Source organism: Humulus lupulus, chromosome 3 (assembly GCF_963169125.1).
Source record: "Humulus lupulus chromosome 3, drHumLupu1.1, whole genome shotgun sequence".
Lineage (NCBI taxonomy): Eukaryota > Viridiplantae > Streptophyta > Magnoliopsida > Rosales > Cannabaceae > Humulus > Humulus lupulus.
Window position 1 is genome coordinate 259,625,730 of NC_084795.1, and position 13,647 is coordinate 259,639,376.

At 34.5% G+C, this 13,647-nt stretch overlaps 1 protein-coding gene across 1 annotated transcript; it reads left to right on the plus strand.

Annotated features, from left to right (window-relative positions):
* The first annotated feature begins 2,018 nt into the window (after nucleotides 1–2,018).
* On the plus strand, nucleotides 2,019–3,145 carry LOC133825605 (protein FAR1-RELATED SEQUENCE 4-like). The gene is made up of 2 exons (XM_062258521.1): nucleotides 2,019–2,242; nucleotides 2,815–3,145. Exons 1-2 carry the CDS (start codon nucleotides 2,019–2,021, stop codon nucleotides 3,143–3,145), a joined length of 555 nt encoding a protein of 184 aa, XP_062114505.1.
* Nucleotides 3,146–13,647: the final 10,502 nt, after the last annotated feature.

The window sequence follows — 13,647 nt, forward strand, 5'->3', positions numbered from 1 at the left end:
AGTTTTTTGCCTCTTCCATAGCAGTGAGCTTAACATTGAACCTGTTAGGAAGAACTCGAACGATTAATCATCAAGTTTCTCACCAAGTGAAAATACTCATTAGAAATATCAGATAATCTCTCATAAAATTCAGATAGTGTTTCAGAATCAGACACTCTAAGGTCATCAAACCTAGTTTGTAACATAATAAATCTAGACCTTTTAACATCTACAGTTCCTTCAAATTGAGTTTGAAGAATTGTCTAAGCATCTTTAGCCGAGACACATGTGGAAACAAGTTTTATAAAACTTTCTCCAACACCATTAAATATGGCGTGAAGAGCTTTATTATTATAACTGGATCATCTTTCTTCTTCTGTGTCCCAAATAAGTTCAGATTTTACAATTGTGCTTCCATCTTCACCTTTTTCAGCAGGAGGTGACCATCCAGAAAAAATTGCTCTCCATGCTTTCTCATCTTGAGCTTTTATGAAAGCTCTCATCCTAACTTTCCAATATGGATAGTTTGAGTCATTTAGCAATGGAGGTCGAGACACCGAACTACCTTCTGCAAAGAAAGACATTTCACACAAAACAAATCAAACAAAAAATAACCACAAGATCTCACTAAGAGTTTAGTGAACCGCTCTGATACCAATTGAAATTCCATTTTTTATGATTACCAACTTAATTATTCAAATTAAATAATTAATTGTTGCACTGTTACGGAAGTGTTTAAACGGATACAGAAACTGTTTGAACAGAAACCAGATATGTTTAAACAGTTTGTGACCAGAAGATAAAAATGAACATAAGGTAAAGAACACACGAATTTTTACGTGGTATCATCAATCTTTGCAGATTGCTACTAGTCCACGAGGCCACGCCCAGAGAATGAAATTTATTAGAAGAATATATAAATGATTACAAAACCAAATTGACTTATACAAATAAAGACTCCCTCTTGAATTTGTCACGATTTTTGTAATCTAAACTCCTAATCAAATTTCTAAAGTGCTAAGATCTTGAACTCCCTTCAAATCATAACACTTGCACTTTTCCTCCCGAAAAGTGACTCACGAACAAGAATTCTCCCGAAGCTTGATGAACAATGTCCAAGTGTGTTCAACCTGCACAATTAACACAAAGAAAACAATACAGAAGTACACTGTAATAAACCACTAAGAACTTGCTGGACTCAAGTTCTTCACATAATAAAAAATCTCTCTAAAACTTGAAAAATATTTGGAAAATAATACACCAAGAGAGATGATAAAAATCCAACGACCTAAGGATGATTATATACTTTTTAGAATCCCTTTAGGTCGTGGAATACAAATCAGAAACCAATCAGCCAATAAATGGAAAATCTTCCAAAATAGGAAAGTCAGAATCTGTTCAAACAGACTGGCAATCCGTTCAAACAGATTCATTGAACCTTGACAGTTTTTTAAACCAATTTCCCTAAATAAATAAGAAAACTATATATACTTTATCTCTGCAAGCTGTACACGATTTCTGGACAAAATAAATCAGATCAAAAAATAAAATAAATACCAATAATTTCCAATTCAAGAAAAGATATTCTTTTATAGGAAATTATATATTTATTTTATTAACATATATATAATAATCTGATTAAAAAGACATATCACAACAAAATAGGAAACTACCCATTTCGAAAATACTTCTTTAATTAATTTTGTCAATATTGTCAAATATGCCAATAAAGGATTTTACATGTGTGAATGAGAATATTGCTGAGTATTAATATAGCTATTCAGAAAGCATTATTTACTTTTGAGTATAAGTATAGGTCTTCATGAAGCATTATTTCCTTTTGAGTATAAATATTAGTATGCTTTATGCTAGAATAAGTATAATGAAATATGACATGAGTACGAGATAAATGATTGTTCATGGATTCACATATGCACCTCTTGCTTACATATGCTTAAGACTACTCTAAAAAATATATAAAAGCAATTAGGGATTTGCCTATTGACATATTAAATGATTTTCATGCATTGCAAGGAGATATGACGAACATTGATTTATCCTCCAATCCTCAATGGGAAGAAATTCTTGGCTCCCTTCAACTATACAAACTAGTAGCCAAAATAGATAGAACTAATATTAGGGGCAAGGACATGGAGACTCTAGACAAATGGGAGGCTTTCTACAAAACTTACGCAAAGTGGGTTGGATTCGGTGTTAGGATTGACGACACCAAATACAGGGATGGAATTATTAGCATCCGCCGGTGGGTTTGTTCTAATGAAGGATTTCAAAGAGAAATTTTTTTGAACCTGCCAAACCAAAAGAAGCATGCAAAGGAAATAAAACAATGTGAGTGCCTCGCTGCGATCTGAATCCTTTGAATGAAAGACACAAACCTTTGGCAGTGTAAGGAATTTGTAGCGGTTCACAATCATGATTTGGTGATCCCATCACAAATGTATTTCTTACGTTCAAACTGTGAGGTTCTAGAAGCAGTGGCTTCCCATGTAATGAGCATGAACAGAAGTGGGATAAAAACTAGTTCAGCAGTAGCACACATGGCCCTACAATCAGGTGGGTACGATAATCTTCCTTTTCAACTAAGATATGTGTACAACAAGGTTTCCACTTTAAGAAAACTAGATAACCTACCAAGTGCCTCAAAGGGTGCGTTTGCTTTCTTGGACGGCCTATCAACAAAGGATCCCGATATATATATGTCGAGTACAAGTTAGATGAGTAAAATCATTTGGCAAACCTTGTATGGGCTGATGGAGTGAGTAGAAGGGACTACATGCTATTTAGTGAGGTCGTTGCATTTGACTCAATGTACAGGATGAACAAGTATAATAAGCCATTGACAATCATTGTTGGCGTTAAAGAACACTTTGAGACTTGTGTGTTTGGGTGCGCAGTGATAGTGGATGAGACAGAGGACACCTATTGTTGGTTCCTGAGGGTTTTCCTTGAATACATGGGCAACAAAAAGCTTAAAGTAATGCTCACTGACAATGATGAAAGAATTGGATTTGCTGTCAACCAAATTTTAAGTGATTGTACCCATCGACTCTATACATGGCATTTGGGAAACAATGCAACGAAGAACATTAAGAGTCCAGAGTTCGACCAAGGCTTCTATGACTTAATATACACCTACTACACATAGGAAGAATTTGAAGAAAAATGGGTTGATTTTATGGCAAGGTTTGGCCTTCAAGAGAATTCATGGTGTCGTACTAAATACAACACACGAGAACAATGGTCAAAGACTACTTGACGTGGGTGTTCTATGGAGCCATGCGAACAACTCAAAGATGTGAATCAATGAACAATCAATAAAAGAGATTTCTAAAATCTAATTTTTTATTGTGAGATTTTGTCACACAGATTGACCTAGCCATCAACACGATGTGCAACAATGAAGCCTTAAATGAATACAAAAGCGTACACACCCTTCCTCATATTCCAGACGTTAGGAATAATTACTTGATACTGTATTAAAAGCAGGCCTCTGAAATATTTACATGAAATATTTATTACAAAGTAAAACAAGTACAGGATGCAACATATTCATTTTTTCATAAGGAATCAAGGCACAGAGTTCATTACACCAAACTTACCAATGAGTTCAAGTGTTTGTGTTTGTTATTTGAGTCAGATGGTATTTCTTGTAGGCATATATGATGTGCAAAGAAAAGTCTTGACATACGAGTTATACCAGAGTTCTTAATTTTAACTCGTTTGCGGAAGGATGTTAAGAGTTCTTCTAATATATCACTACCTGAACCCGCAGCTGACCATCAAAAGATGATTCAAACTTCAAGGTAAGAACTAAATCTATTTTCTTTATTTATGAACTAAATGTTAAGTAAATTTTACCTTTTTATTTTCATGTTGTAATAGAGAATTTTATATTTGAGCATAGGTCTATGGCACTCAATTCTGTAGCACGGTCATTGATTTTTTATGCATCATACGACACCACATTTCAAATGGCAAAGAATGAGCTCAAAAAATTGATGACCAGATTTAAAGAGGCTTACGAGCAGGGACAAAGTATTGAAACGGGTACCGAAAAAACAACTAGAACACATCATGATAATCCAAACATTGTACAAGATCCTATTAGGGTGAGGAAGAAAGGCATGGGTACCCCAAACAATTCTAAAAGAAGAAAAAATGATGGCATACAAGATGGTAAAAAATGCGCACTCTGCGGAGGTCGGGACCATAATAGGCGAACATGTCACTTGAGGTCTGAAATGGTCTCTACAGCTCGGGTAGGAACATCATCTTACACAAGGAATGACACAAACTTTCCAACTCTACAACACAAGACTCCTTCTAATCTAGTTAGTATGCCTTGCATCAACCATTTGTCACCACTTTAGTTTATTTTCCTATTTCAAGTTTCTGGATTTAGTTTATATGCTCTTGACTGTTATTTTCATGGACCATTATTCAGTATTTTGAAACATTTTTCTCAATAGATACATGCAACCATCTGTGACCACTTTAGTTGCTTTTGTATTTGGAAGTTTCTAGAATTAGTTTATATGCTCTTGACTATTATTTTCACAGACCATTATTGAGTTTTTTGAAACCTTTTTCTCAATAGATACATACCACCCTTTTTCAATATTTATAATATAGAGATAATTTGATTTAATTGTTTACAACAATCAAATTAAGGATGCCACAAAATAATTAATTATAATATCATCTATGCATATAACATGATTTGACTAAATTGTCCACATACTAACAAATATTAAAGTGGTACAAAGTTTACAGTGTAAAATAATAAGTCATAATATTAAAGTGGTACAATATTTACAATGTAAAATAATAAGTCATTCACGTAAAACTCTACTACAAACAATATTACTCGAGTAATAATCATGTTTACTCTGGATATAACTCACTACTTAATTTACTTATATTATTGCGTGTAAATATAAGTAAATTACTTGTTGAAGGTCCATATTCACCCAGCAAAATAGTTCATTTGCTTTTGAATATTCAAATTACAATTTTATCCCTACACATATAACATGAATTGTTTGGCGCCAACACAGCCAGTAATAAAAACTGGATATAGCAAGTAAGTTTCACATGCAAGTACATTTGAGTTGACAATTTGTACCCACTGTCAGAAAAAAAAAAACCATTAGTTTAATAGATCACACGCACACATATATATTAGTTAGTTTAATAGATTACACACATATATATACATATATATTGATTTATCATATCATTTTATTAATATCATCTACGGGACCGGTCTGAAAAAAGTGGTGGATGTGTGACTGCATCCATCGCCTATATATATTTATATATGATAAAAAATTACATATTTTTATCTAATATTGTAGTGTACCAATTTTTTTTATGTGTTTGGTTATTTTGAATTTAATCATTTAATTGTTAAGAGTTTAAATGTTTGAAATGATTTTAATTATTTTATTTATTTGAATAATGATGATTGATTATGCATGAGTTTTGATTGTGCGCATGTGAGAGCATGGTAAGTAGTGATAGACATGCATGTTTGTGTGTGTGCAAGTGCATAGTATGCATGGTGAGCATGCAAGAGAATGTCATAAACCTAGACTAAATAGTGGGAATGTGAGTGATTTCCCTATTTTTAGAAAGACTATCAATACTTGAGAATTCTTGAAGGTTTGTGATTATTACAAGAGAGAAAAGGAAACAAAAATTGTAAGAGAAAGAGAGATGAGAGTGGTGTGAGCTTGGAAGAACAAGGGAGAAAGGATTTTTCCTTATTTATTTATTGTCTTCTTTTCCTTGATTGAAAATAGAGAAAATAATATTAGGTAAGTAATCACTATGTGATTGATTCTATTAGTTGTCTTTTGCTAATTTTGAGTAAGTAAAAATTGGAATTTGATCATGTGAGCTGCCCCATGCTTGGACAAGATAGTGAGAAAGAGAGAGAAGTAGCGAGCAAGGAAAATAGTTGCCATTTATAAATTCTCATAACTTTGGACACAACCTCAGTAAAATGACCATAACTTAAGTTGTAGGAGTCCAATTTTAATGAATTTAATACTGTAAGAAAGCTAATTAAAATATCTACAACTTTTGTGCAATATAGTTTTCCGTAAAACATAACGAATAAGAGTCAAGATGGGGGTCCAATCTATGGGGCATTTTGAGTTGTGAGATTATTTTAGGATAAGTATATAAGGGAAAAATGAATATTGGGGATTCATTTTTCATTGGGCTGAAAAAATACAGAGAGGAAAAGAAAGAAGGAAAGACGAAGAGAAGAGTAGAGAAGGGTCTTCGAATTTTCTAAGGTATGAATTGAGGTTTATGGCTTCATTCTTTCTTCTTCTTCTTCTCGGTTCTATTTTGTGAAATTCATGGTGATGTTACGTGAATTTCACAAGAGCATTTGTGGAGGTTTTGGCTTAAGGTTTGGTCTACAAGGGTAAGATTATTCTTCTTAGTCTCTTATGATTGATTGATGAGAATTTGGCTTTGGGTGGTCTAATAGTTTGATGATTATGCTAAGGTGTTGGAGTTAACAATCAAGAGGAGAGGATTGTAAATTCCGGCCTAGTGTACTCAAGGTGAGGAAGGATTTTGTCTTGATGTTGTTTTTATTTATTAGTTTCACCTATATGAAATGTTGTAATAGAACGTGTTAGGATTCTTTCATGTTTATGGGTGGCCTATTTGTTTTATGTTCTCTCCATGATCTAGATTATGCATGTGGAGTTTCTAGTTGATTTTCAATCATCTTGTTTATGTTTTTTGTAACGTCCCAATTTCCCTAATAAGGCTTAGTGCCTTGATTAGGGGGTCAGGAGGGCAATAATTTATTTAATTATGTATTACATGACTATATGCATGATCATACGAGTTATATTGTAATATGACTATATTAGCATCTTTAGGTATATAAAGATGCATGTGGGCCTGTTTTTTATTAGAAGGACATTTTTTGTGATTTTGACCTGTTGATGGCATATTTGTGTATATATATATATGAGTGCATATTGATTGAGACCACATTATTATGTGGATATATTTGAGTTATTCAGCACGCGACAATCCAAGGGAGCAAGTTAGTGGTATAGTCACAACGAGGATAAATACCCGGTTCGGGGCGAGCCAATGGGTATTTTGGGTGATCTGGAGAGTCACCAAGACTCATTGTAGCGTGAGTCATATTTTGGGAGAAATAACAATATTCTGGATTTAGCATAATTATTTGGGGAGATTTGGGTATAAAGCGGATTAGAGAGTAAAAATGACATGTTTTCCCTTATGGGGTGTTGAGAGATAAGCGGGTTGATTGGGGGAATTTTTGTCATTTGGGACCATTCGAATATAAGATTAAGGCTAGGTTCACTAACTCAGAAAACACAAACCTCTCTCCCCCTCTCTCTCTCTCTTGTTCTCTCTAAGCTCGTTAGTGTTTTCAAAGGAAACTCGAGTTTTAGAGCTCGGATTAAAGAAAGATTAGAATCATAGAGATTCTATGGAAGATTAGAAGCTTTATAGCCTAGGGATTCAACTAAAAAAAATGAATTTATTAAAGGTAATTCAAACTTTCATAAGTTTCTGAGTTTTGGTTTTTAAGTTTCTTAAGCTTTGCTTGGATTTTGTGATTTTGAGTGTTATGATTCGATTTCGAGTTGGGTTTTGCTGCCTGTAATGTATTAATGATGTTTTGGGATTCAATTATGGGTTTGGCACAACTTTGAAGTGAATTTGCAAGGTTTTGGCTCGAAGAAAAATGGTGAAAAACTAGATTCGCGAGGTTGCGTCACGGCACTGTTCTTAGAACTGCATAAACCTAGAGGCGAGGGCGATTCCCTGAATCCTCTTGGCGCTTCAGCGCATGTCCCTGGGGTTATAGGTGTTATATTATTTTATAATATAATGTAATATTATATTATATTATAATATAATATTTTAGATTAAATAAATATGACAAAGTGTGTCACATATTGTAACATATAATAGAGAGTTACAATATTTAGATATATGAGATATATCCAAATAATGTAACATATTTGGTGTTACAAATTTGTAACTTCCAAATATTACCCTTTATTGTGTAAAATTGTTGTTGCACAATATTGAGATGAATTTCATAAAGTCATATGTAATATGGCTGTTAGAGATATGATTTTAACCCGAATAATGTGTTTTGGGAATTACAAAATCATTTGGGAGGGTTTGGAACCGTTTGGAAAAAAAGCACATTTTTTAGTGCTGAAAATGTTCGTTGTCGCGGCCACTGAATGTTGGTGGTCGCGGCCTGTGGGACAGAGGCTAGTGGCCGCGGCCACAGGCCAAAAACTAACCATTTTTTCAGTTTTTTCAATCTTTGTTGAACGGCTCAAAAAACCCAAATAACTCCCAAATCTCATTTTTAATTCCATATTAATCCAATTAAACATTGGTAACAGTCATGGGGGTTGGTGAAATTTGAAATTCAAAGGGTGTCTCTAAACTCTATAAATAGGAACCTATAGCTCACTTGTAAGACACAACATTTCTATCCATTAGAGCACTTGACTAGAAACACCTTGAGGCTTGATAATTCCATAAAGCTTTTCCAATATATGAGAGAGATCCCTTAGTGCTTGAGTTAGGGGGAAATAAACTTTTGGACAAAGGTTTTAAACCTTGTTCAAGTTGGTGATCCCCAACCCTCTTCACTTAGGTTGTGTAAGTGAGAGTTTTCTTGTATTTCTGTTCTCCATTCTGTTGTATTGTTTTCTTCTTATTCTCTTGTTCTTTTTACTTGTATTTCTTGTTCAAGAGTTGTAATCTTTTCTTTTCTTTTATTTCAAACACTTTACTTTATTTGTAACCTTTTGCTTAGAGTTGTATTTTTCTATTATCTTCTTCTTCATCATCTTCTTCATTTTCTTTATTTATTTGTAATTTTCAGTTATAGAGTTGTAACTCCTTTTAATCAATCATTATTATTTGTAATATATTGCATAGAGTTGTAATTTCTTATTATTTCCATTCAGGCAAAAACAATTTTTCCTAACAATAGGCTGGGGGCTATCTGACTTGAGGCGCACCACAACCCTTCAGGGGTGCGCCGTGGCGCTAGTTGGGAAAGTTATCCATAAGATGTTTGTGATTGCGAGGACTCAAACCTAAGGGCTCGGGAAGGATTCTACTACCCGATTTAGTAGAATTCGAGGTCTCGGAGACTAGGACTCGGTCCGAAAGTCTTTATTTGCTCGATATTGATGGATATCGCTTATTATGGTTGTGACAAGGATACCACTAGGGCTTGAGACGGGATTGTGCTCAAGGGTCATTCTTAATTAGCTTGTACTTGGACCAGAGGTAAGAAAAATGTACACAATACGTGATATATGTGATTAGGGCTTGACCTGGTTGTTAAATATGGATATGATTAGGGCTCATGCCCCTGTGAATGAGCATGATTATGATTATGCATGTGATTCTTTGATTAAGCATGCTCGAATGCTCTGTATCTGTATAATTTCTAAATGATGTATGCTTGTTTGCATTATCTTATTGAAAGCATTGACTTATAAATCAAGGGCAACAATAGCGTGCCGAGAGCTGGTCGAAAGCATTGACTTATAAGTCAAGGGCGGAAATATCGTGGGGAATGCAGGCCGATATGGTTAGGCCTAATTAGGAGCATGATATACGCTTGACCGACCCTATGGTCGTTGGAAAATTAAAGCGCTAGGTACGATGGGCGAACTCTAAGGCTGGTTATACAGAGCATAAGGCAGAGGGCCTCGAGGTGACTCTATGGTCCCATATCCTAGGGAAATGGGCCCTAGTGTGACCTTATATTGATTTATTTAGGGAAACGGCCCCTGGATGACTCTATGGTCACGTATCTAGGGAAACGGACCCTGGTGTGACACTGTAGTCACTTATCTAAATAGAATGCATTCATGAGTAGGGTTATTACTGCTAAGCATGCTATTTATGATTCTGTAATATGTTGTTAACTGCTTATGAGCATGTTTAAGTTTTCTTGCTGAGCCTCAGCTCATGGGTATTTTGTGGTGCAGGTAAGGGGAAAGGGAAGCTGGACCAACCATGAGTTGGAGAGTTTTGGTGGTGATGTGTACATATGCGGCTGCTCGACCACCACGGACCGGGTTTCTCAGAGGAACTAGGGTTTAACCCTATTTTCCGCTTAGGCCAGCTTGTTGTAACTTTTGAGTTGTAATTAACCTTCTTAATGTTATTTTGGGACCCCATGTACGAACGTAAATATTTTAATGAAATGGTTATTCCTTTTGACCAAAAATTTTAACCCTAAATCGTTAATCAAGTTTAGTTACACGTTTATGACCAAGAGACTTGATTAGAGAATCTAGCACTATTTAAAATACACAGTGTAACGGTCTTGGTTACTCAGGGCGTTACATGTTTGGTGAGGTGATTTTGGTTGGGCCTAATCTACGGTTCTTATGTATAGCAAAAGAATTGATTATATGTATGTTTAATGTTTTTTTTTTTTAAAGAAGCATGTTAGGGTTTCAAAATCTTTTATGAGTTATGATTTTATTTTATTTTTATTTTAAAGATTAATATTGGGTCATGTTTGTTTTAATAAATTTAATGTCTTGATAATGTGAGTTTGTGTTTGTTTCTTGATTCTATTTTTAAAACCATTGATGTTGAGCATGTCAATTTGTAATATTTTTCTTGTATTAAATATGCTATGTGGGTTTCGACATTGTGAGTAGAGTTTAGTTTAGAGTAGTTTGATTTTTTTGTTGTTGTTAGAGTAGTTTTGCATGCTAGTTGTAATTTTAAGGTGTCCAAAGTGTAGAAACATGTTATGGTAAAATGTTAAATTGATAAAAATAATTGTGAGCATTTTAAGCATACTATGTGATTTTCTGCTTGTTGGTTTTTAATTGATTTAGAATGCTATTATGCAAAGATGATTTAAAAGATATTAAACCACTACAACAAATACGACCTTTAGGGACAACAGATGTCGCCCCTAATAATGGGCATAGTCGCTGATAATTGTCATTAGGGGCGACATGTCGCCACTAATGTTGATTATTAGCTGCGACAAAAATGTCGTCCCTAATAATTAATATTAGCGGCGAAATTTTTGCCCTTAATAAATTACAACTCGCCCTAATAATCGTGTCTACTGGATTAAATTTCGTGCCTAATAATAACAAGTTGCCCCTGATAATGTAATATTAGCGGTGACACTAATATTATTAGCGACAACAAAGTCGCCCCTAATAGTTTTATATAATTTAAAAAATGAAAAGATATTTAATGAAATGGAATATCAACAGCGACTTTTATATTATTAGTAGCGACAAAGTCGCCCTTAAAGGTTTTATATAATTAAAAAATGAAAAAATATTTAATAAAATAGAATATTAGCAGCGACAAAAGTCGCCCCTAATAATTTTATATAATTAAAAAAATTATTAAAATAAAATATTTAAATAATAATTTTAAATTAATTATATCAAAATTAAATATGCACAAAAATAATAATATCAAAATTAAATATGTACAAAAATAATAATTTGTTCAAATTACACAACCAATACAATATTAACCAAATTAAGCATGCATACAATAATATATTAATTGAATGTTATTGTTTAATACAATAATATATAAAATATCTCAAACCTCGACCCCTTCTTTTGGTGGCTGTGGTGGCTGTGGTGCCTGCAGTCTTCAATGGTTGTGGTGTGTGTGGAGGCATCAGCCATGAATACTGTGGAGGTAACGATGATCCTCCAGATCCATATATGTATGGATAAGGATAGGGCGGAGCTTGAGATGACGGTCCACTCATATGAGGAGGCGGGGGTTGGGACGAAGGTACACTCATATGAGGTGGATAAGCCTGAGGGTACGGAGGCATCAACCATTGATACATATATGGCTGGGTCGGAGGTTGCGACGGCCACAATGGTGGATGCATGTCGGGATGGCCTGGTGAAGGCTGAGAAGCTGAAGCTTGAAAGGTGTGATGTGTCTGAGGTTCAGAAGATGAACCTACATACTTCTCGTAAAATTTCTGACGTGTATTCTACATCTCCATGTTTGTTGCCGAACGTTTTTCAGGTGGAATTTGCTGTACACGTACTAAAGCTTCTCATTCACAATCTTCACCAGATCAGCCACTTCACGTATATCCTTAGTCAACTGGTGAGGTGGTGCCTAAGACTGAGTGTTAGAGGGACGGGTTAACGCTTTACCCTTTAATTTTTGGACAACTCCTTGCTGGTGGACTCGCCCTTCACCAAGAACTTGACTTAGTATATTCATTTGATCAACCGAGGAAGAATCATTAGTACTAGATTCAACTATCTACTGAGTCTCAACTTCAAGAGTTGACTTTAACTTTTCCTGTTTTAAAAAAATATTAAAAACAAAATAAAAAATATAATTATTTGAATTGATAATAAAGTTAAACTTACATAATCTCGTTCAACATCCTTATTGACAAAATTCTTGTTCTTTTTTGTCCAGTGATACTCCTTCCATTCCTCAATGAGGTTCAGGTTCAACTAATAAAGAAAATGAGAATGTTAGAGAACTTATAAATTCATATAACTTAATTAAGTTAAAAATTTTACTTGCTTTTTCATGACGAGTGGCCGCTAATGATTCCGTGCCATGTGTTGTAGAGTACTTCATTTTTTTCTCGGTTTATTTTATTCTTCATTGAGCGTGCAATAAACTCTGGACTTGTGAAAAACTCACAAATTTGTTTCCACTCATTGGCATTGACATCTTTGAGTGGATTCTTTAGGACCTCGTCCCAATCATCTAGTCATTTGTAAAACCTTTTGAAGTGGTTGTGCTGCTTAGCTTTCCTATCTCTATATCTCTCAGCCATCTCAACACCGATACTATCAATGAGGCTGGTATAATTTGGTCGCCCATCTATTTGATAGATGTGCTACAATCAAGAGAAAACATGGTAATCGTGCTGTAATTATAATACAATTATTATTATTATTATTATAGTAAATTCTAAAAATTTTACCTTCATTTTACTAACGACATTGTCCTTATACCGTTTTGGGACACTTGTCCAATCCTTGTAATATCCTGGAACTGCTGATATGACTTGGGTGCCCAAAATGCGAACAAAAGCAGCATGTTCCGTTTCCACCACATTGTACGTGATAGGGTCAACCACTATGGGGAGTTGATGTCAAGCTTCTCGCCTTTTGTCATCTAATTTTTTCGCAGCGGCAGGCCCACGACCTTTTCTCTTCAGTGGAGCGGCTATATTGTTTTAAAAAGCAAATCCTTCTTTGTATTTTTGCACCAGAATAGTTATAATTTTAATTTTTTTTATATGACATTGTACATTGTAACTACAGGAGGTATCCTGTAAGTTTTAAGAAAACTCTACATAATTTATGATGTCTGTTGACCCAAGATTTGGCCAACTGACACGGAGTCAGAGTATGCTTGATGTGAATGAAAGAGATGAGAAGAACGTAATGACAAAAGTAAATAAGACACAGTATTTTATAGTGGTTTGGCCCCAAGATCTGGTAATGACCTACGTCCACTTAGAATGATATTGATATAAAAATCAGAAGAGTGATCAAAGAACTAGGGTTCAATGAGTTTCACCACTTTCTGAAGAACAATACAATA